This window comes from Zonotrichia leucophrys, chromosome 21 (assembly GCF_028769735.1).
Source record: "Zonotrichia leucophrys gambelii isolate GWCS_2022_RI chromosome 21, RI_Zleu_2.0, whole genome shotgun sequence".
Lineage (NCBI taxonomy): Eukaryota > Metazoa > Chordata > Aves > Passeriformes > Passerellidae > Zonotrichia > Zonotrichia leucophrys.
In genome coordinates this window covers 4688665-4713339 of record NC_088190.1, presented here as the reverse complement: position 1 = coordinate 4713339, position 24675 = coordinate 4688665, and the positions used below count along the sequence as shown (strand labels likewise).

The following is a 24675-nucleotide window of genomic DNA, read 5'->3' as shown; positions in this document are numbered from 1 at the left end:
CACAGTTTCACTTTCAGCCTTTAGAAAAGGCCTTCCATTGCTTTCTTAATTCTGGTTAGTTAATTTAACTATTAGTTAAATATTTTCACTGCATTTTTAAGAAAGAAATAAAAGTTTAAATGGGGTTGCCTAAAATCAACCAAATCTCATAATAAGAAAACTCTAACTCTTAATGTAAATTTTAAAATGGGACTCTTGAAGCTGTTGTTCCCTTCTATTGTCAGCTGTAAATAAAGGATGTATCTTGCTTTTTCTGCTGTATAGAATTCAATGGTTTAGGCAGGTATATGGGATTGGGAGAATTTTTTAAACACAAAATCAAGACATTTATTCCATTCTAATCACAAGGAGTGGCCTGCATGCTTTTTTCCTTACTGTACCAGGCTTCACCCTGCCCTTGCAAGAGCTGTGAGTGGTTTTGTAATTCTGTGGTTAAAAACTTGAACAGGGACTTTGGGATTTTATTGCCCTGATTGCCACAGAGGTGAAACAGAAGTGACTGGAGAAGAGGGAAGGGAAACGTTCTGGAGTGTGGTGCTTCTCTGATGCAGCTTTTTCCCTCCTCAGTGCAATAATCTCTGCTGCCACTTTGAAAACCTGTTGCAGTAACTGTTGATGAGCTATTTTTGGGGCTTGGATCTGATTACTGCCCACACACCCGCTCTCCCAAAAAGGGCTTTGAGTAGGGTGAGTTGCTTCATAGGTGGCGTGGAAGAATTCTACAAAAATCCAGAAGGCTTCAGGCTGTTACTTCAGAGCAGCTGCCAAGGCCAGCGTGGTGAAATGTTGGCAGCAGAGGTCAAGGAGCCGGTGCAAACTTCAGATCAACGTGGAGTTTTGTCCTTTCCTTTTCTGCAGGAGGATTGTGGATTCCCTGCGTTGATTATTGCACCAAAAATAATGTTTTGGTTAGATAAAGGATGGAAAGATGAACTTTATGTGCAAATCTCTCTCTGAAGCTGATTTGACACTTAAAGGGCATGGGGCAAAGCTTTTTTAAAGGTAGAAATCAACCTTGGTGCTTTTACTTCTCTTTAGATAGATCACAGTAAGAACTGAAGTGACAGCAATGTCAGCTCTGCTGAGTGTTTATTTCAGACAATAATTTTCTTGGTTTTTTTTCTTTCAGACTGAGACTAATTATGGAAGAGAAATCCAAAAAATGACAGAAAAGCATTAGTTTCTTCTTCCAGGACAGTCATGTTGGAAGGATTGGTAGCCTGGGTCCTCAACACCTACCTGGGCAAATATGTCAATAACCTGAACACAGACCAACTTTCAGTGGCACTTCTGAAGGGTGAGGGAGCCTTTGTGCCATCTTCTGTTCTGTTTTCATATTGTGATTTAGAAAAGTGTTATTTTTTTGTGATAACTGAAAGGTGGAATAGAAATAATCACTTAATATTGTGTTTAATATCTATATAAACCCTTTTAATAGAGTTTGGTACTAGACTTTATAATGAACAGTAAATGATCTTATGTTCTTTATCTACACTCTTAAAGCAATTTACATAAATTTTCAAAGCTATGCTTAGCTACCTTAGCATGTTGAATTTATGTCATTTTTTCTTGAAAATGTTCAGTAACTTTCCTGCCTAGGGACCATGGCAGGAAGTGTCCTGCAGCCTCTTACCTTTTAGTGCTCACAGGTGCTCCCCTGTGCTCTGCTTTGTGTCATGCTGCATCCACGAGTTTTGTACTTTGTACAGTCCTCAAATCAATGCTTTGTGTCCACCCTTTGCTGCTGTTATCTGCTGCTGAGAATGTTTTGTAATAGTGCAAGGCTTTTCTGGGTGTGCTTTTCACAATACTAAGAAAATAAGTATCCCTTTTGAAAAGACAATGGGGAGAGGTTTTGTCTGTGGCTACCACAAAGTTCAGTTCTAAAACCCCACAGGTGATTATTCTGGATGACATCATGAAATAATTTGAGCACATGACACTGGAAAATTAACAAGTGCATTAAGTAACCATTGTGATCTTAACACAACCTGAAGTGATTGGTTGGCTGTTCTTATTAAATCCCATTTAATTTTTTAACAAACCAATGCCAGTTGTTTTAGGCTTCCAGTGTTCAAGCTGGCTTTCTTTAACATGGTTTTGTTTAGCAGACTTGTCTTTTTCTTCTGCTTTGTGTAGGTGCTGTTGAATTGGAGAACTTGCCACTAAAAAAAGATGCCTTAAAGGAGCTGGAATTGCCATTTGAAGTAAAGGCAGGTTTGTATTTTGCTTGTGTGTGCAGGACAGATATTTTCTAAGCAGGAAGTACTGCCTGTTTTAGAGTACCTGTGAGTCAGAGGCTTGAACAAATGAGGTAGCCTGATTTTTAGGTTATTTCTGTTCTAGCTTGTTTGTTTCTTATACCACTTTTTCTTTGGGGATTTTCAAGGTTGATAAAGTAATCTTTCACAGGAATCTGAGGGTGTTTCTGTTTTGTTTATTCAGGTTTCATTGGCAAAATAACACTGCAGATCCCTTTTTATCGTCCACATGTGGATCCATGGGTGATCTCTGTCTCAAAACTGCACTTAATTGGTGCACCAGAAAAAAGAGAAGAGTTTGATGAGGAAAGGGAAAAGTTGCAAGAAAGGGAACACAAGAAAGCCCTTCTGCTGGCACTTGAAGAAAAATGGAAGGTGAGTCACACCTGTGTTTCATGATGAAGAAACCTCTGTGGATTGTATTTAAGTCTCCTAACAAGAGACAGAACAAATGCACGGGAGATGGAGTTGAAATTTGATTTTCACATGCTGACATAGTGCAGTTTCTGTCCTACCACCCCTCACCATTATGTGGTATGTCCCACATATGTCAGAGATCCATAAATCTCTTAAGTTAACTTGTTTAGTTTTTCTTTCTCTTTGTTAACAGTGATTTCAGTGTAACAAATTATATTGTCTCCTTACCAGGTTTTACATTTGCAGTAATGCTTATCCCTGTTTTCTCTTTCAGAAAGAACAACAACAGAAAGGGGAGTCTTACTGGTACTCAGTTACTGCATCTGTAGTCACAAGAATTGTAGAAAACATTGAAGTGAGTCTTTGCTTTTGAGTGCTTGGCACTTACACATTTGCCTTTAAAATGGAGAATAATTGTAGGATAGCAAAAAAAAGTACAGTGTGTTGTGAAAGTGACTCATTTATGGGGAAAAGGGCAGGGACTGCTGGTATCTGGGGAGAAGGTAGAACCAGGGAGTACAAATCAGAAATGAGGAATAGGGTTTCTAGTAGGGTAAATATCTAGTAGATATTTATTGGAAAATTACAGAAATTAAATATTAAATTGTTCCAGCATTGGTGAAAATACTACTGTTGGCTATAATGATGTAAATAGTATATCTCTAGTAATGATAGTAATGGTTTTTTTTTTTCTGTCCAGTTAAAAATCCAGGATGTGCATTTGAGGTTTGAGGATGGTGTCACAAATCCCTCGCAGCCGTTTGCATTTGGCGTCTGCATCAAAAACGTCTCAATGCAAAATGCAGTGTTTGAACCAGTAAGTGCAAACTTGTGTGTGCAAGAGCAGCTTAGATGGGGTGCTAGCAAATATTCAAGAAAACATACAGCATTTTAAAAATCTTTTGGTTGTTGTAATAAATTGACTCTGTGCATTTAATGTTTTTTATTGGGTGTGTAAAACTAAAAACTAAATGGCACGTGCTGTGTGATCTTGACTTTTCTCCACTTCTGCTGCAGGTGGAGAAGCGGATGCGGAAAAAGCAGATGGATGTTGCTGATTTCAGTGTTTATTGGGATACCAACTGCACTTTACTGGGTGACCTGCCTCCTGCTCAGCTCCAGGTACATGAAGGAGGTTTTGTATATGAAAGAGAGGTTGTTGTTAGTCTCCTTTCTGCACTACAGACCTGATTGGTGTAGAGTTTATTGGATTTGTCTTTTAAGAGCTAAAGAAGTCTATGGTTGCATGCTTTACTGACAGGATACATGTGCAACCCACAAAGGCTGTGCTGTGAAATAGCTTGTTTTCCTTTTGAAGGGAGAACATGTTCAAGAAGTTTTTTCCAATGGACTGGCCTGCTAATAAAGTACATTCTAGTCCAAGAAACAAGTGCATCCTAATGAATATTGTACACTCACTTCTTAGAGAGTAATTTGCTTGTAACCCCCAGGAAGCAATGGATAGGAGTATGGAAAGTCGTGCTCACAATTACATCATGGAGCCTGTCTGCACTTCTGCTCTCCTCAAGAGAAATTGCTCAAAGGAGCCTTTGAGGTCCCGCCATACTCCACGGCTGGAGTGTGACATTAAGCTGGAGACAATACCCCTGAAGCTTTCCCAGGTAAATACCAACCTTTTACCTGCCAGTAACTGGAACAGGTATCATAAAACTGTGGCAGTGTTTGTGCCAATTGAAATGCTGTTATTGTAGCATAGATACTCTCTGCATTCATTATTATTAATAATGATTATTCTGAGAATTAATACTGTCTGAAAGATTTTGTCTGACAGGCAGCTCAAAGAGATATATTGAATAAGTTGTTCTAAAGTCAAGCATTCAGAATTACTTATTTATTTTACAGAAACAGATTACTGCAAAAAGAATTAAATTGTTTATTGTAGTAATAGGGAGGGTGCATGTTGGGGAGGGTTGCTCTGTACAGTGTACAAAAGCAGCTGATGTTTTGTTGATAACCTGCCATGGAAGATTTCATTCTATTTGTAAATAAAGCCATAAATGGAATGTCACACATGAACTACAAGTGACTGGGAGTAGATATGTCACACTGGGGAACAAAATAGTGAATTAACAATAATCTTAATTCTGCACAGGCCATTGCCTCCAGTAAACCAAACCTGTGGTTGGGTTTCTGGCTGGGTTTTTTCCTCTCCTCTTTTCTTGGGAAAACACTCCAGTACCACCTCACTGATCTGTGTGTTGTTTCATTAAAAGATGCAGTATCAGCAGATCATAGGATTTTTAAAGGAGCTGGATAGAAAGGAACGACAGCTTAAATACAGGAAGTGGAAACCAAAGGTCACAGTAACAGAAAAGTAAGTACATCTCCATATGTGGTGTTGTCAGCTGTATTAGAAAAACTAGAGAGAAATACAAAAACATACATGATAATCAAATGTTAAAGATTCAGTTCTCATGTTTTGTTCCTTAACTCAGTGTTGGGAAGGATGAAAGTTTGACAAGAAAGTCTCACAGATATTTGTGCTTAGCAGAAGGATTTTTAAATGTAGAGGCTGATGAAGGAATAGAAGTGAAAGCAAGTTTTGATATAGAAGAAAAGAATTGCTGAGCCAGTCTCACTGGATAACCAAGGAAGCAGAGGGTGTGTTAGTTAGAAGGGGCTTTTATGGCTTAGAGCAAAAGATAAACCCACCTCAGACAAGATGTTTCTGCCAAGCAGAAAGATAGCACAGGCAAACAAGCCTGCCAATGTTGCAAGTGGAAAAAAGCTCTCAGAATTTTCTACTGCAGGCTTCAACTTCTAGCTTAAACTGTAATGTACTGACTTTTAGTGATTGGAGAACAGTAACATGAATATGGTAATTACAGTAGTTATGATGGGCTATAGAGAATAGTTAAGGTATAGATTGGTTCTACTGTATTAAGATGCTCAGCAAAGAAATGTAAATAATGCATTGTAACCAAAACCAAAGGGTCTCCAGGCCTGCCTGCAGCTGGAGCTGACAGGCACAGCTCTGTCACCCATGACCTGGGCTGCTGTAACATCTTGGATGTAATAAACTGCATTTGGAAGAGCTGCCTGGAGTCCTGCATCTCTCATTTAGGCTCTTACACCTCAGAAATCAGTTAAAAATATTCAGATGTAATTCAAATGTAAAATTATCCTTACCTGAGCCTTTCAGTCAGTCTGTGTAAGTCTGAATTTTGTTGTCTGTGCCTGCTGTGTGGCAGCTGGAGTCAGTCCCAGGGGCTGGCAGGGCCTTGGGGAGCCCTGTCCTGTAGGAGCAGCCCTGTGCTGGCTCCAGGGCTGCTGCTGCTCCTGGCTGCTGGCCCGCTGCTTTTCACTGCCTCTCCTGGACCTTTCACCAGCTGGACATGCACTTGCCTTAGGTTTTTTTAATTAAATACTGATACTACAGTAATTAAACATTGTTTCAGCTGCCGGGAATGGTGGATCTTTGCCCTGAATGCCAATCTGTGGGAGATCAGGGAGCAGCGGCAGCGTTCCACCTGGGCCTTTGCGCTGCACCGGGCCCGGGACGCCGTGGCCTACACTGACATGTACTACAGCAAGCTGAAGGGAGAGCCACTGTCTGCTGCAGACCAGGTATTTACACCTGAGTTTCTTCTACAGTGATGGTTCATGGTATTACTCTCGGTTTGTTTCATCTTTCCATGTTTAAAACCTGGATGAGTTAAGAAACATCTTCAGTTGTACTGCAGGCTTTTCACTGAACTGACTGTCTGTCGCAGACATTTTTTCATAGAAATCCTTTCTTTCACATTTGTCCATGTTCTGGGAAGCAGAGCCCCAGAAGAAGAATGTAAACAATTGTTATCAGCTGCTGTGAAATGTAGCAGGTGTCCCTGTGATTGGCTCATCTTCCATGTGTACCATTAAAGGCCAATCACAGGAGCAGCTCAGGGACAGATTCCCTGCACACAGAACTTTGTTATTCATTCCTTCTATTCTATTCTTAGCTGAGCAGCTCTCTGCAACTTCTCTCTTTATTCTTTTTAGTATAGTTATAATGTATTGTATATCATGTATCAATAAATCAAGCCTTCTGATCAAGAAACAAAATTCTCGTCCTTCTCTCACCCCAGTGACCGTCTAAGGTCACTGTAATAACTGTCTGCTGCTGAGATGTTAATGATGAGATGTGGGAGCTGCAGGGTTCATGTGGTTTTGTTTTGCACTGCAAAAAGCTGTCTGGTTTTTGATCTGTAAGCAGTGCTCACCAAAAATAGCATTAACTGCTGCAGAATGCCTGTGACAGTTGGTAAAATGCTTTCTTAACTCATGTTCTCTCTAGATCCAGAAGGTATTTAAGTACCAGAAATGTGGCTGCCCATATGCTTGGGTAGATAATTGGGGAAAATTGTGGCTATTTGACAGTTGAGGTTGTTTATTAGTTTTGTTTTTCCAAGTTTATTTGAGGATGAAGAATTTAGTGCCCCTGATAATGAACCTGTGACCTACTTCAGAAAGAAAAAACCCATGAACTATAATTAGCTGCTTTTTATCTTTAGGTGTATTGGAACTTTTTCTTCAAATCAGTTTAGGGCACCTTGTACCACACCTGTATTAAAGGATTAAAGGAATTCTATTGATACTTTTAAGTTGGATGTGATCTTTACCTTTGTTATTTGAGTATGAACTGTAGGAGTATCTTAATGTACAGAAAATTTTTATAGTACTTGGCAAAGACAGGTCTTAAAGAGCACATATTGTGTTCAGCAGAGCTGTGAAATGTAGCAAGGGTAATGCAATGGACTAGAAAAATGTCTTTTGCTTTGTTGTTTCATGATAGATTTTTTTAGACTTGGGTGAATCATCAGTTCCCTCAAACAACTTGTTAATCAGTACAAAGCAGACAACATGTCTGAGTAACTGACTATCAATACTACATTGTCCTAATTTACCCAGTTCATTTCCTCCACCTGCTTTACTCAAGATAGAATCTGTTTTTGCTCCTAGCTAAGGAAGGCATTCTCTTAAATCAGTTTTCCCTGGTTTAATTTTTGTGCTGCAAATCTTACTTCTTATTTGTAATAGGGGGATACAGTTCTGAATTTTTTACAGTGCTAAAATAGTGTATTTTGCAATGCAAATAAGCTTTATTTATAATTCAGAGGAATGTCAATGTTTCAATTACCTACATGACTTTAATTAATTTTCATATGCTGAGGCACTTGGATATGATCATTAATGCCATGTTACTTTTTTCTACAAGTCTGTAAATCAGTGCAGAGATACTTGGCATGTTTGTGAACAAGATTCTGTACTCCTTTAATGCAGGTCCTTTACCTTTTTTGTCTTTGCAGGCAGAAATGCATCGTATTGAGGATGAGCTGACTTATGAGGAGTTGAAGGTTCTGTATGAGATAGTCCATAATAAATTTCATGACTTAGCTGAGGTGAGAACATTCTCTGTACAGGGTAATATTTGGAATCTTTAAGTGATTATCTGAGGTATTGTTCTGCTGGAGAGCCTGAACATATATTTCTGTTGATTTAAAAGTGTGGCATTAATGCTAAAATTGCAGAAATGCTCAGTTCCTGCAGTTTTTGCTGTTGTGTCACTTGCACAGTGCAATCTTGTCTCACCATATGATGATGCTCCCCAGCAGGATCCTTGCCAGAATTCCTAGGTCAGGAAAACCCAAATTGGTTTTCCTCTGTGCTGCCAATCAGCCTCTGTCCAGCTCTGCAGCCACCCCACAGAGCACTGGCTGCCTTCCATGGAGCAGTGTAGAGGTAGAGCTTTGGCCACCTCCCTTTCAGGTATTTCCCCACCTCAGCTGGGTTCTGAATTTGTTCACATGGAAAATCCCAGTCTGAAAATCCCAGTCAGAAAATCAATTCCACTCTCCATCTTAAAAACAGAGCAGAAATGAAGGCCTGTAATGAATATTTCCCAAAATAAACACGTGACAGAAGTGAGCCTCATGGAAATAGCTTGGGGACCACACCTCATTAAATATGGACTAATTTCCCTAACAACACAACATAATCTCTTGCAAATACAAATGCTAAAATGTAGAGCTGTGCCTTATAGTTTCAAATGACTTCTTTAGTTTAGTGTTTCTAGGCTAAGATTTAAATGGTGATATATGACTTCATATGTGCATAATCACATGAATATTTCTATATGAATATGCAGTTAAGTGATGAAATGTTTGTTACTTCTCTGCTGCTGCTCTCCTCTAGGCTGAGTACTGATTGAGAATATCACTGAGTAAATAGAAGATGAAATTGTGTTTTTATTGTGGTGTTTTTGTACACTGGTGACATTTTCACTCAGCAGCAGTAACGTGTGTGCATTGAATGTTCACACAGAGTGTGAAAGAGCCCTTGCCTGATTCCATTGGAGGTTTATCTGAATATTGATTGAGAATATCACTGAGTAAACAGGAGATGAAATTGTGGTGTTTTTATACACTGGTGATATTGTTTCACTCAGCAGCAGTAACATGTGTGTCCTGATTGTTCACACAGAGTGTTAAAGAGCCCTTGCCTGATTCCATTGGAGGTTTATCTGAATATGGATTGAGAATATCACTGAGTAAACAGAAGATGAAATTGTGTTTTTATTGTGGTGTTTTGTTCACTGTGACACTCTCACTCAGCAGCAGTAACGTGTATGCATTGAATGTTCACACAGAGTGTTAAAGAGCCCTTGCCTGATTCCATTGGAGGCTCCCCTCCTGCAGAACCTGCCCGTGACAGCAGCTCTGGGATGCTGCAGTACCTGCAGTCCTGGTTTCCTGGCTGGGGAGGCTGGTATGGATATGCTCAGCAGACATATGAAGGGGAACCTTTTGAAGGGCTGCTGCCAGACCCCAAGGAGCAGTGGAATCCAGAAGATCTACTGGGTATGGGAACACAGGGTTTGGTACCTGCTCCAGGTGGGCAGAGAGAGCTCTGGGCTTGTTCTGTTAAAGGATTCTGTGCCAGCTGATGTGCCCAGGCAGCAGAGCCTGCCTGAGGCTGAGCAGCCTGGGCAGTGTGTCAGTGCCTGGGTACCTGCTGGTTTCCAAAGCAGTACAGGGAATAGATTTGCTGTCACTGTTGCTTAATTGTGCAAATTCATTTATTATTATTATTCTGCAAAGGGTTTTGGGACTTCTGTTCAAGTGTATGTGTGGGTCATGTGCTGAGTGTAATAGGAATAGTACTGACTTGTGGGGTCTTTGTTAATTCAGGCTTACATTACCCTGATTGAAATAGAATATTCCATGAAATTCTTTCTTTTAAGAGGAAAAAGGTCTATCTGCTCTAAATTTTGTTTCTATTTTCCCCCCCCAAAAGCTAGAGAAATCTTTATTTTCATTTTCATACTTGTTCTTCAGTAGCCCTCCAGAAACTTCATTTATTTAATGTGTTGGTTTTGTTTTTTGTTAGGCACGGATGAATTTTTTGATCCTGCTGCAGATGCTTCCAGCATGAATACCTTTACCAAGAGAGATCATGTTTTTGCTAAATTAAATCTACAGCTGCAGGGTGGCTCTTTCACTCTGTTGCATAGGAAGAAAAAGGTACTGCATGCTGAAGAGACTGCTTTTATGCAGCTGGAGTTTTCAGGTATTAAGCCCATTTCTGTTCTTTCTTAAAAAAGATGAGAGCTGTCTCACAACCATTGTACTGTATAACAAATTTCCATTTTAAATTTTTTAGTAGAAGTAAATATATATAAAGACTTCAAAAATACTTGTTTGTTGGACAGTATTTTTTATTTGTAACATTTAAATAAAATGTATGCTGTACTAAAAGAAACAAAATAATTTTATGTATTTATATTCCAGGTGTAAAGGTGTTGGCAGAATCCCTTCCTCGCAGAAAGTCTTCCCTTCTCAAAGTTCAGCTTGGTGGTCTTTTCCTGAGGGATTTGGCAACAGAAGGGACCATATTTCCTGTTCTTGTTTTTCCAAATCCTGTAGGTGACAAAACCCCTATAAGTTACTGTGTGAGATGCATAATTGTGTATGAAAATAGCCATACTCCAGAACTCAACACATTTCTTATCGCAGAAAGGGAAAATAAAAGTATTGAGGAAAAGTTTCCACCTGTTGAATTTACTTTTCCCCTCTCCTTCCAAATATCATTTGTTCTGCTTTACTTTATGCTTGTGATTTCAACCTTTCAGTTTTATGTGTTGAGAAGAAGAAAATTTGTTGAACAGCATTTGATTTTTGGAGCAATCAGCATTGCTGCTTAATCAGTGATTGTTCCTTTCCATAAAGCTGCGTGGCCCAAGTAATGATTCTGCACCTGTATGCTGGTGAACTAAATGCACAGATAAATTCTAGAAAAGATTTCAAAATTCTCTTCTGAGTGAACAAAATTTGAATCTAAAGCCATGAGGATTTCCCATGTATTTTGTACTTTGTACCGACTGCAATTTGCACTTCAGGAGTGGAGGGTGTTTGCTATTTAGTTATATTTTCTTCTTTTGCTTGACCATGTCAGGGGAAAAAATGCATATAATAATCTCAGACTATACATACAGTTCAACAGAAAAGATTTTTATGTTTATCAGGTGGCTTGGTTGATTTTATCTGAACAGTCTTTTTCTTTTAAATTCTTATTAGCAAAAAGAGGTTGGCTGCATGTCTTCCTTTGGACTCCAAAGTTTGTCCTCAGAAATGAATAATCACAACACTGGTAAAGATTTCATTTTATGTTTGATAATTCCTACAAACCAGAAATTTTGAAAATAAATACCAAGAGTTTGAATTAATGCAAATGCTTTTTGCACATGGTAAAGATAAAATCATAGAAGCTTTGTTCAAGATGTGAGGTGCATGCAGGTTGTCTTTAAAAAAAGGAAGAAATTATGTATTTTATGTATTTCAGGACAACAGGAGTTGGCACTTACTGTTTGTTGTGGTTTAAAAAGAAGTAGGAGTTCAACATTAGAACCCCAATTATACAAAGGTTTTTGTTTATATAATTTGTTGAATTCTGCTGATTGTAGAAGTTGATAATATTATTTCCTTTTCTATTACTGAAGAATCCTTAGACACTTGTACTTTCCCAGTAGTGCCAGTTAAAAATCAGTTATTAAATACTGTGGGAGTTGTTTTTTGCTTTTGTCTTACTTGTTTATTTTGGTTTTTTTTTACAGCTGCTTTTTTAAAGTAATTTTTTATTCTGTTGCAGACCCTGATGCCCCAGTATTTGAGATGCTTTATGAAAGAAATCCAATTCACAGCACTTTTGAGAGGCGCCTGGAAGTCAGTACCAGACCATTAAATATCATTTACAATCCACAAGCCATTAAGAAAGTAGCAGACTTCTTCTACAAGGGAAGGGTTCATACCTCAGGTTAACCTTTAATGTGTTTTTTTGCTGGGGTTGGGGTTTTGTTGGTGGAATTGCATCTTTTCTTGTCTTTGATTTTCATTCTTAGAAATATAAAGCAAAAAATCTTCACTTTAAGTTTAACAATACTCCAAGTCTTGTCTGGAGAGTTTTGTTCCTTTGTTTTGTTCTTTGTTTAATTAAATCGGGGATTTTGCTTTGGTAGACTCATGGCAACTTCTGCTTTAAAATTGCAAGTTGGTGTTACAGCCCATGGTGGATGTTCATGTCCCCTAAATTAAAATGCATAAATAAGGAGAGGGGATTTGTTCCTGTAATCTCTTCTGGCAATTGATGGAGTTTATTTCAGTTGAAAGTTTTATATTATTTCTGTAGTAATGATACAGAGGAAATAATATTCTAATTCCTGGTGTATTTTTTTTTTTTTGTTGATGAGATTAAGGCTGCCCTTTGTTACAGCATCTTGATACCTTGATTTTTAGATTTGAACATACTTGTTCCTTAAATTTCTAAACACAGGATTTAGGGTTCTAGTACCTAAGCCTGTAACACTGTAAAGTGGCCACCTTTGCAGTTTCTGAGATGAGAAGTGACAGTAAGTAACATTAGGAACATGAAAATATTCTTGAAATACCAGTTTGTTTTTCTGCTGATTATCATAAATACCAAAACATTCAAGTTACCTTGTATAAAGATGCATGTGGCATCTATTATCACAAGGTGAGAATATTCCATAAATATTCAAATTTAAAACAAACAAACCAACAAAGCAAACAAAAAACCACTGCCTACACATGCACATCTTAATGTTTAGTCAGAATTTCCTCTGTGGCCATACTTAGCACCCTTTCTGCATTACTCAAATTTAATTATTTGGGCTGGAGGTCTGTGAGAGGATAGACCTCCAGAGAAAGACCAGAAAATGGATTGGGAAGTATTTTTTTAGGGTGATTATTTGTTTTCTGCTGAAATACTTCCTTTTTTTTTGTGCAGCAGCCTGGTGATGGCACAGAACAGTGACTTTCACCTGCTTTGTTTTCCTGTTCTGTATTTTACTGCTAAAATTTAAAAGAAATCTTTTATCTTTTTTTCTTTCATTTTTTGTTCTGATTCAATGAAGGGTGAACAAAGTTACACCTAGTGAGTTTTGCCTCTCTTGTGCAGGTTTTGGTTATCAGTCTGAGTTGGAGGCCAGAGTGGCTGAAGCTGCCAGAAGACAATACAACAAGCTGAAAATGCAGACAAAGGCTGAAATCAGACAAACCATCGATCGTTTATTGGTTGGAGATTTCATTGTAAGGTTTTGCCCCCTGAATGTTTATGTAGACTTTTACCTTTTTTGCTTTAGGATTTAGAGCTCTGAAGAGTGAGGTTTGTTGTTTGTGTGATGGTCTTTGTGAGCAGGAGGGGAGTTTTCCAGGATTGAGGTGCAGGGCATGTTTTCACCTGCTGAAAATGTTCTGTTTTATTGAGCCATGTGAGAGTCTGGGGTTTAACAAGGTACCAAACCTGAGTGTGGCTGGAGTTTGTGACAATCAGCTCATCAGGAGAAAAAGTGACAGATCAGATGTTTCACATGGCTTTTTTTGGTTTGTTTTCTTGTGGGCCATTATGTCTTTCTTCTAAACTTTCAGGAAAACAGCAAAAGCTGGTCCGTGTGCCTTGATATCTCTGCCCCTCAGGTGATCTTTCCCGATGATTTCAAGTTTGTGGATCCTGTCTTAGTTGTTGTGGATCTGGGAAGAATATTACTCACAAATTCTCAAGGTATGATCTAGAAATATTGCAGCTTTCCTTTTCTGTCTTTTTCAGAAAGTCAGAACTTAAAAAAAGGGGCAAAAAAAGTACAGGGAAGTTTTGGGGGATGCTCTTGCTTTGTAAAGTAGAAAAAACCCCTTTCCTTAAGATAATAAAATGAAAGTTAATATTAGGCAGGAAAGCCAGTTGGAAAAAAGCTGATGATGATAAAAATACTGTAGTTAAGTATCTCGTCTTTCATTTAGTTTTGAGGATCAGAAGAATTGTGTGGGCAGAGTAATGGGTTCTTTTTTTGACAGCTTGGTCAAAAGTGAATCTTGCAGGAAGTGGGTTAAAAATGAGACAATAGTGTATTTTAGTAGCTTCTGTACTGCATTGTGACTGACACCTTTGTGAATGTAGAAGTGTAGTAGGTTTCTTGTTGAGGAAAAAGGAAGTGGCAGGAGGCAAGGGCAGTACCAGATATGCTCTGTGTTAAAAAAAATAGAACTTCAGACAGAATGATCAGATAATCATAGGAAACACCTGAGAAGAATACTTTCATTTATTTTTGTTTACTGTTTTTTTAATCCACAGAAGATTCTAAGAGGAGTACAGGTGCCATTTCTTCAGAAGTCAATGAGCTGAGTGATGAGGAATATAAAACACCTCTTGCAACTCCTCCCAATACTCCACCACCAGAATCCAACACCAATAGCGGCATCAAAATGTCTGAATTTACTGGAGTAGAAATAAGTGAAGAGCAGCTCCAGGCACACTTGATGAGTAAAAAAATGTATGAGAGATACACACTTTCTTTTATGGACCTTCAGATCATGGTGGGCCGAGTGAAAGACAACTGGAAGCACGTTCAGGATAGTGATGTGGGTCCAACTCACGTGGTAGAAAAATTCAATGTTCACCTGCAGCTGGAGCACAGACTGATCTACACATCTGACCCAAAATACCCAGGAGCTGTCTTGTCTGGCAACCTGCCAGACTTGAAAATTCACATCAATGAAGACAAAGTGCTGGCTTTGAGGAACTGTCTGACACAGCTGAGTACATCTGAAGCTAAGTCTTCAGATGCCCTGCATTTAGGGAAAGACAAGATTTTTGCAGAGGTTGACCAGTTTGGCAGTTTGCACGATTCTGTGATGAATCTGACCCAGAGTGTTGTCATGCTGGAGCAGCACACCCGGGAAGTTCTTGTTGAATCCCAGCTGCTTTTGGCTGAGTTCAAAGTCAACTGTATGCAGCTGGGTGTTGAGAGTAATGGGAGATACATCTCTGTGCTCAAGGTTTTTGGCACCAATGCCCATTTTGTGAAAAGGCCTTATGATGCAGAGGTGTCCCTGACTGTCCATGGCCTGTTACTGGTTGATACTATGCAAACATATGGAACAGATTTTGATCTTTTGATGGCTTCTCATAAGAACTTGAGCTTTTGTGTACCAACAGGAAGCCTTCGAGACAGCAGGGCTCAGTCCCCAGTGTCTGGACCACAAGATGCACATCCCATTGATGTTGCTGGTTTGGCAGAGAGGTGCAGTACATCCTCCACCACCTCACCCAGTAACAATGGAAAAGATCAAGAGTCCTTGATAAAATTGGAGTATCAGTTTGTGAGTGCAGAATGCCCATCCATGAACTTGGATAGCAGTCTGCAGGTGATCTCTTTGCAGGTGAACAACCTGGATATCATCCTGAACCCAGAGACTATTGTTGAACTGATTGGGTTTCTCCAGAAATCTTTCCCCAAGGAGAAAGAAGATTCAAGTCCTCAGCCTTTAATAGCTGACCTGGAGAGAGATTGGAGGGAACAGGAAACATTCCAGTCTACTTATGCACAGAACACAGAGGTAGCAGTTGATATCCACTGGTTAAATGTTCTCCTCCTCAGGACAGTTGCCATGACAAATGGAGAAAAATATGGCAGAAAAATTGCAACAGCCAGTATTGGTGGCACCAAGGTCAATGTGTCCATGTGCAGTAAACTGGATGTGAATGGCTCTCTAGGATGCCTTCACCTGATGGATCTGATTGAGGACAATGTGAAGAACCAGTATGTGGTGAGCATAGGGAGCACAGGGAGGTCTGAAAATCTCATTGGTGATGTGAATTTCTTTGAATCTTTGCTCTTTAGGCTTGATGATGGAAATAACCTTCCAGATGCTTTAAGTTTCACTTTCACAGAAAAGTCAAAAGAGGAGTGTTCTCTCAACCTCAAAATGGCCTCCTTACACTACAACCACTCAGCCAAATTTTTGAAAGAATTGACTTTGACCATGGATGAGCTGGAAGAGAATTTCCGCAGCATGTTGAAAAGTGCAGCTTCAAAAGTTACAACAGTCTTGGCAACTAAAACTGCTGAATACAGTGAAATGGTTTCTTTGTTTGATACCACACCACGATCAAGAGATGTTGGCAGTGCAGAAGATAATGAAGGTGGCACATTTGGGTCACAGTCCCTCAAAGCTGATACTATCAAACTTATATTAAATGTAAACATTGAATCCCCAATTGTCTCCATACCTCGAAAGCCTGGTAGCTCTGAACTGCTTGTAGGTCATCTAGGACAAATATCTATTCAGAATTTTGTTCCAGGAGAAGATGAGTCTACAAGTGATAGGCTGCAAGTTGAAATTAAAGATATTAAGATGTATTCATTAAATAGTAGTCAGTCTACAAACAAGAAGGAGCCTGCAAGTGGGATACCCCGAGGGTCCCACTCCTCATCAGGTCCTGCCAGCATGAACAGCCAGGAAGAATCTCGTTTTACTCGTCATGACTTCTTTGAATCATTGCATAAAGGTCATGGTATGTTAATTAGAGGAGTGTTAATTATTATAATATGAGTAGTATGTATGTTAAAAATATAAAATATATTCTGCTTCATCCATCCTACTAAAACACTGTGGTTACTTTTAATGACAATGGGTTAGTTACTGTATTTATATCCATTTTTAGTCTCCTAACCAAAAATGGAATGGTGCCTTGTAAGCAGAAATTGAGCAAAACATAACCACAGAACCTGAGTCCAGCATTGCTCAGATTCTGAGCAAGTTCAGTAGCTCCTGTGTTATCTCTTCCATTCAGTATTTATGGGCTGATCAGTTCACTTGCTCTAATGTTGCTTTAATTTCTCTTACAGCTTTCCACATTCTGAATAACACCACGATCCAGTTTAAATTGGAAAAGATACCACTAGAGAAAGATTTGGATTTAACTTTTCCTCTGTGTAACGAAGACTTGGGAATATCAAGCATTATGAAAATTGAAGGGAAATTTGTGAACCCTCTTCAGGTACAGAAATTCCATCAATATAAAAATATTTCCCTGCATAGAAGATAAGCATTTTTCAGTATCTTCAGGTTTAACATGTTAGTAGTTTAGAAATCAGATCCTTATAGACATGGTTAGAAGAGACAGTCTTAAGTCATAATAATAATGAGCAATATTTACCTTGTTTGGGGACATTTTAAACATCTTTATGAATTAGTATAACTTTTGCTTATCTTGAATACAGAAGGAAAAGTAAATGTGTCACTATCCAAATGACTCTGTCCAAACAAGTTTATTTGCAGTTGTAGTTGAAACTAAGAATTAATATGCCATTATCTTGAAAAAATCTGTGCAAGAGCAGAGGTTTTAAATAGAGAGAACTGGAACTTGTAACACTTGGGAAACAAACCATGATGGCTATGTAGAAGGTTTGTTTCATTAATTACTGTGTAAGCTCAGGTGATTAATTATTTTTAATTAACTCTGTCTGGATGCTTTTTGCCCAGGAATAGAAGGTATCCTGTTCTAGGATCCCATCCCATGTGTTTCTGGGTGGTGTCATTTTGCAGAGCTCATACAAAAGAACTGTTTTGCTTCAGTTTTGCATTGTACCTTGTTTTGAGTTATTATTGTTATTTATCTTGGATGAACTTAAAATTTGTGTGGTTTGAAATTCCACTTACGAGTTTTAGACTATATGTATTGATTCCATTAATACAGAGAGCTCCAGTGTGATGATTGTTCCTTTTCTCTACATTGTAGGTGGTGTTAGCAAAACATGTATATGAACAAGTCCTTCAGACTCTGGATAATTTAATTTACAGTGAAGACTTGAACAAATTTTCAACCACTTCTGTATCTCCAGCCAGTCTTAGTTCTCCTTCAGCATCACTTCATAGTACAGGCTCAGAATTCTCGAGTGAACGGAAGGAAAATGGTTTATTCAGCCACTCTAGTTTTAATTCTGTTCCAAGCAAGCCCTTAGCTATCAGGGAAACAAAATCCTTTACTCAAATTCAAGCAAACTTTCACATCTCAGAGCTCCAGGTTCAGTTAAGTGGTGATCTCACACTTGGAGCACAAGGTCTTGTCAGCCTTAAGTTTCAGGATTTTGATGTTGAGTTTGCCAAAGACCACCCTCAAACCCTGTCCATTCAGATTGCCTTGCGTTCCCTGCTGATGGAAGATCTCTTGGAAAAGAAACCAGACTCTAAGTACAAGAACCTCATGGTGTCCCATGGAGCACCCAAACCCTCCAGTTTAGCCCATAAGGAATATCTTTCCCAGTCCTGCCCCTCAATGTCCAATGCAGAATATCCAGACATGCCACGTTCCCTCCCTTCCCATATGGAAGAAGCACCCAATGTCTTTCAGCTGTACCAAAGACCAGTTTGTGCCTCCCGTAAGAAGCAAAAAGAAGATGCTGATTCTGAGTATCCTCTGACTCCACCTCCTTCTCCATCAGCAGACAGATCCAAGTTGCCCTGTGGAAAAAGTAACTTTGATGATTCATTAGTTCATATCAATATATTTCTAGTGGATAGGAAACATCCTGAATTTTCTTCTCGCTATAACAAAATTAACCGTAGCGTAGATGTTGATTTTAATTGTCTAGATGTGTTAATTACTTTGCAAACTTGGGTAGTAATATTGGATTTCTTTGGGATTGGATCCACTGCTGATAACCATGCTATGAAGCCGCAGCCTGAAGATACTCAGCAGACAATCAAAGCAGAAATAAATTCCTTGTCAGCCTCTCAAGTCCAAGAGCCTGTAAACACTAAGCTGGATCTAAAGGTATACTTGACATGGAAAACAGTAATTGGATTGTCTGTCATAAAGCATCTGGTTTATAGCAACTTAAGGTGACATTTACATCATGTGTTTTATTTTCTGGTGGGGAGTGTACATAAATGCAGAAACAGAATTAGAATGTGTGTAGATGTAGTTAAAGAAAAAAGGAGTTGTAGAAAAGCAGAACATTTGTAAAATGCTTGGCTCCCTTGCTCTGTGACCCTCTCTTGGATGAAAAGGTTGCTTCAATATTAAAGGGCTAACATACTGCAATTGGCACTGTGCTGCTCTAGGTACTGTGGAGTTTATTTATGCAAAAAGTCTATATTTTATAAATATATATATCCATGTATGTTTATACATCTACATGTATAAACATGTTTTTTAAAAAACACATGTTGTATGTGTATATAATACAGTCTTTGCCCAGAGGCCCTGCAGTCTAACTTACAAGGGACAAAAGAGAAGATGAAGGTAACAGTGCTGGGATTTGTTCTTGATCTGATCATTCTGAATTGCTTGGGAGACCCATTAATATGCAAACAAAGCAGTAAAAATGTTGCTCTCATTCAGTTTCTCCCAATCAGATAATTATTGTTTGCTATTCGTGTATTACAGTGCAGTTGTCTTGGAAAAAAACTAAACAAGCTCTGAAGTCATGTTTTTCATACCAGTTTGTTCCTGTTTTATTTGACCAGGTCCATTCTTTATCCCTAGTCCTGAACAAGACAACCAGTGAGCTTGCTAAAGCCAGTGTGGCAAAGCTGGCAGCTCACTTGGAAGTGATTGGTGAGTAGATTGAGGGGCTCAGGTTGTTCACAGCTTAAAATAAAATGAGTGTACATGAGTAAAATGGGCACTGGAATTATGATTTTAAGTGATTTTTCCTTTGGTGCTCATTGGGGTTTGTGTATTTTTTTCTGGGCAAAATGTACATTCTCCTCCCACTGCTTCTTTTGGTTTTTTAGGGTTTATTTTAAATCTTTACATTCCTCCCAGTTGTCAAACCTTTCATCATTTTAGCTGTGATTGGCTGTGATTTTAATACTTCACTTTCACAGAATAGTACAATAGTTTTTATTACTGTTCTAGAGGAAACAAAGTAATTGTACTAAGTTTCACAAATCAAAGTGGTGTGATCACATGATGTGTGTAAATCCTATGGTAATGTGTGGCTTAATACAATCTTTGTAGCAGAAACACATTATTTTCTTTGAACATGAGGTTTAATATTTAATTGAATTGACTTATTTAATTACTTGTAGTGAGGCTGTTCCAGTAATAGAAACTTTTGGGGTTTAGTAACTGATCTGTGTTTGAGGATGCTGATTGTCTGTCCTTTGTTTTCCAGAGGGAGATTTGGCCTTGCAGGGAAGTATTGGAAGTCTGTCCTTGAGTGACCTCACATCTCATGGAGAATTCTACAGAGAACGTTTCACTACAAGTGGTGAAGAGGCTCTCATTTTTCAAATCTTAAAGTATGAATTTAAACTTTTTGTTACTCACTATTAGCTTGTTACTCCATTAACTTCCAAATCCCCTCCAAAAACCCCCAAAAGTTGAACAAACCCAGTAAACCCAAGCCCACAAGTGTCATGACTGCATGATTCTGCTTTGGCCTCTTGGGACTTATGTGGGACTTAAAAATCTTAAGTTTATAACTGAAAATATTCTAACTTATCTTTGTCTTGCAATGTATGAAGAAATGGAAAAGGAAAGGTAGTTTTTTATTTACCTCTAAAGGTGTTCTTAGTAGTATTATATGATAGTTTGTTCCTATCTAAAATGATTCTTTTTTTAAAGTTGGAAGAAGTTTTCAACTGACGAAATAGATTTTCCTTTGCTTCTTGATTTTGGAAGAAGGGGTTTGCTTTTATCATAATGTAAATATGAATTTCTTTGTTATGTTTTAAGGAATAGGTCTTATCTTGTGATGTTTTCTGTTTTTCCAATTAATCAGATTAGAAATTATCCAAGTAATATCATGGAATTAATATCAAATATGACAGCACACTGATCAGAATTGAATGTACCCGTTATCCTGCAGTGGAGTGGTTACCTTAAAAGCCACTGTTTTGGTATAACATCACCAAAGGTCTAACTGCTATGCAGAGATTCCAAATGCAGAATATTTCTATGTACTTATTTAAAACTCAGCAGCACTTACATGTACAAAATTTAGAAGTAATTAATACAAAACAAATTTTTCATGTCTGCAACTCAGATAGTGTTAATTACACGCTGTGAGCGTTTGTTACATCTGTCCTGGGACTGGATCAGTCTGATAATCTGAAAGTTGGGAGTTCCATCCTCACAAGGGGCACCAGCTGTGGGTTTCTCTGGGATTGAAGGCACTGAACAGCAGTTCATGTTCACACTCAGGTGTTTATTATTTCTTATCAGTGAAACAGTCTCACTGCTGTGAGTGGGGCAGCTTTTCATTAGAAGGCACAAAATGCCCAACAATCTCTTGGTACAAGGGCTTTTCAGACTAAACTGTCCAATTAAGAGCTGACACCTGGATTATTTCCCCTTTTAACCCAATAACTGATCCCACAGAGCTGCAATGGGGACTTTTCTGCCCAATTACAAAATGCCACCCAAACCCATGGAGAAGGAGGAAGAAGAAGCATGAAGAAGAAACCCAGGACAGCACCCTGTGCCCTCCATCTTGCTGCCATCCACAACATACTCAAAATCCCAAAACCCAAATTTCTCACCCAGTGATCCACCTGCACTGCTCTCTAGAATCTGTTTCACACTTATGTGGATTCTGGTCTATCTTGGAGTCTGGGAAACTTTCTCCATGGATGAGGGTCAGAGTCAGTGCTGCCCTGGGGGTCAGGGCACCCCAGAGCAGACACAGAAATATTCCCAGTGCCCTGGGTTTCCACAAAATCCTCTATATTACTATTTTGAATGCAGCAAAATGTCTAGTGCTGCTTCTAGAATGCAGCTAAGATGGATAAATGTTACTTTCACCCCTTCTCACAGGTATGGGAGGCCAGACCCTCTGCTGCAGAGGGAGTGTGACATCCGTGTCACCCTGAGGATGGCCTCTGTCCAGTACGTGCACACCCAGCGCTTCCAGGCCGAGGTGGTTTCCTTCATCCAGCATTTCACTCAGCTCCAAGATGTCTTGGGCAGGCAGAGAGCAGCAATTGAAGGACAAACAGTATGTCTGGGCCTTTTTTCTATTCTTTCCCAGCCTCTTTTGGTAATCAAGGGGTAATGATCCTGAGTTCAGTATTAATCAGTGGACAATAATCACCTGCTTCCTGCAATATATAAAATGTATTTTTGCTCTTTCCAGGTGAGAGATAAAGCCCAGAGAGCTTCCAGAGTTCTTCTTGATATTGAGGCTGGGGCTCCTGTTCTGCTTATACCTGAGAGCTCCAAGTCCAACAGCCTGATTGTAGCTAATCTGGGGAAGCTGAAAGTGAAGAACAGATTCCTGTTTGCAGGAATGCCAGGCACCTTTTCATTAAAGAACAAGGTAGGAGCATTGCTTCTTCATTTAGCAGCTTGCAGTTTTGCTAGTTCTTGTGTTTTATTTCTAAATCAAAAATTTTTAATGATTCTTAAGTTTTATTTTATATATTGACTTTATAGTTCTGCTAATGAGAGTCTATGCTAGCGTGCGGACAAATCTTAGAGATTTTCATGTTGTGCTGCCCTTCCTGTCTTGAGCTCACTGCCTGAGGCTCTGGGGCAGAGGAGAGACTGAACTGAGTGTTTGGAGAGAGCAGAGGGAATAAAGGAGGCTGAGCTCACTCCAGCTGCTCTGGTGAGGATCAGGACCCACCCAGGTGCACACCTGAGTGTGGGACCAGGATGGGCTCTCAGCTCACCCTTTTTGGTTACTCCACCTGTTCACCATCAAAATTTCCTACAGTGTGAACAGCAAAAAACAGGAATCTCTGTTGGCTGAGACTTGCTCTGACACACTGGAGAATAAAATTGGGGTTGATTTTCTGCTCTCAGTGAAAACTGAGTGTGTGTAGTTGCTTTGATGGGGTGAAACCATGGGAAAGGTTTCCAGGATGCAGCCACAAAATTTGGGAGAAGGAAGATCCATCTTGGATGGCTTTTTATATCGAACCCATTCAGCAAAACAAGGGGGTGTCTGGGAACCTAACAGAATCCCTTCTAATTCCATTTTGAAGGGATTAGAAGTTAGATGGACTAAATTGGATTTGTGGTGTGTGTGTTGCCTTCATCTGGTTGGTATCTGCTGTAAGGAAATAGTGACTGTGATGTTATTTTCTGTACTGTAGGGTGTTGATACAAATACAGGTTTGTAAGCAGTAAACACCTACATTAACATTATAAATTAAAATAATTGTGCACAATAATTTTATTTCAGCCTAAAAATACTGTATTATGTTGCACTGTAGAAATGTAGGTGTTTGAAATGGACTTAGGTGGGGTTTGGCTTTTTTTTGTTGGTTTTGTTTTCATTTTTCCTCTGTCCTATGTTTATTTTTGAGGATCGGATTTTACAAGGCAATGCATACAAGGATCCTGTTTTATTTGAGGTATTTCCCATCCTTATGGCAGTGTTCAGGTGCTCCTCATTCATTCTGTAAAAAAAAAAGTATTCTTCTGGAATTCAGCACTTTAAAAAGCTACTTCATTTATTAAAAACGATGTGTCTGTTCTAAAGGTTTTGCTGAATTCTATAAGAATTGGATGTAAACTTTTTGTGGTGTGCTCTTTATGCATGTCTGAGGAGCTGCTAATTTGGATTTAATTGCATAAATTCATAGATTTATAGATGATGTGATGATTTTCCTTTGCATGTCTTTTTCAGTCTTTTCTTTACAGTATGAAGTTAAATGTTCATGTCCTCAAAATTTTTTTTTCTTAAAATCCTTGGTTGTGTTTACAATTAATTTTTCCAATTTTTTCTAATATTTAAAAAACATGTAAAGCAATAAAATATTAACAATTAAAACCAGAAAGGGAAGTTTGTGATAGGGATTGATGTGACATCAGAAGCTGGATCCAGAAGGAAGATGGGAAATGATGGTAACACTAAGTGATAGTAACCACTGAAGATAATTGCTACCTGTATGTAGAACATGATGTTAATTAAGTGAAATGATTGACAGATTAATTCCAAAAGTACCTTTGGGCTATAAAGGGGGTGTGCAAACCTCTCCCACCAGACAGATCCCACAGTGGTTGGGGCCATTCCATCACAGAAGGCTGTCAGGTTGCTCAAGCAGGATTTTTGAGAAAATAAATTTCTGATGTTGATCTGACTCTTTTGTGTAGTGAAATTTGCAGGTTTTTGGTGCAAGACAGCTCATGGATTTCCACTGGATTTGTGGTGGTGGGGAGATGTCTAAAATGTTTTAAATGAATATAAATGAATTTTTCTTTCTTCACCTGTGAGGAATTTAACATTAAATGTAGGGATTTATCCAACCTTAAACTGCAGGAGAATTTTGGGACACATTTGTGACAACTGAAGTATTTGAAGTGCATAAAATGTGCATGTGCTGTGTTAGTTCATATATTGTACTAAAATATGAAGTTGCTGACATGATCTTGCAGAAATAATGGTAAATGTTTTTTTCATCACCTGAAAAACAGCTTTAAATATTTAACAGTCTTTATTCTGCAGAAATGTTTAATACTGTCACAGTCTTACCCCTTCACTTTGGTATTAATTTAATTAATTTGAGAATATTTTGGTTTTATGCAAAACCCTCTGCTTTTGAATTAGTTTCTCCTTGAAAAGATTCTACAGCTTTTTGAGGAAGGTTGCTGAAATAAACTTTTTTTTACAAAGAAAATGTTCTCATCTGCTGTTAAGGCTGTAGGAGAAAAGTTTGGCCATTTTTCTACAGCAGAGAATCCTGGC

General features: G+C 38.7%; 1 protein-coding gene across 4 annotated transcripts in view; it reads left to right on the top strand.

Annotated features, from left to right (window-relative positions):
- VPS13D (vacuolar protein sorting 13 homolog D) overlaps window positions 1-24675 on the top strand; it is a 104527-nt gene that overhangs the window by 1349 nt on the left and 78503 nt on the right. For all 4 annotated transcript variants that reach the window (XM_064730928.1, XM_064730926.1, XM_064730927.1 and 1 more), the window contains exons 2-25: window positions 1130-1297; window positions 2140-2217; window positions 2446-2636; window positions 2953-3033; window positions 3379-3495; window positions 3696-3800; window positions 4130-4300; window positions 4913-5013; window positions 6098-6266; window positions 7988-8080; window positions 9328-9538; window positions 10068-10247; window positions 10469-10599; window positions 11255-11327; window positions 11826-11990; window positions 13152-13282; window positions 13622-13754; window positions 14322-16544; window positions 16879-17030; window positions 17772-18806; window positions 19502-19592; window positions 20155-20281; window positions 21798-21978; window positions 22117-22299. In XM_064730928.1, the coding sequence (XP_064586998.1) occupies window positions 1201-1297; window positions 2140-2217; window positions 2446-2636; window positions 2953-3033; window positions 3379-3495; window positions 3696-3800; window positions 4130-4300; window positions 4913-5013; window positions 6098-6266; window positions 7988-8080; window positions 9328-9538; window positions 10068-10247; window positions 10469-10599; window positions 11255-11327; window positions 11826-11990; window positions 13152-13282; window positions 13622-13754; window positions 14322-16544; window positions 16879-17030; window positions 17772-18806; window positions 19502-19592; window positions 20155-20281; window positions 21798-21978; window positions 22117-22299 (6219 nt within the window). In that variant the 5' untranslated portion in view covers window positions 1130-1200. The remainder of the gene's footprint in view (window positions 1-1129; window positions 1298-2139; window positions 2218-2445; window positions 2637-2952; window positions 3034-3378; window positions 3496-3695; window positions 3801-4129; window positions 4301-4912; window positions 5014-6097; window positions 6267-7987; window positions 8081-9327; window positions 9539-10067; window positions 10248-10468; window positions 10600-11254; window positions 11328-11825; window positions 11991-13151; window positions 13283-13621; window positions 13755-14321; window positions 16545-16878; window positions 17031-17771; window positions 18807-19501; window positions 19593-20154; window positions 20282-21797; window positions 21979-22116; window positions 22300-24675) is intronic.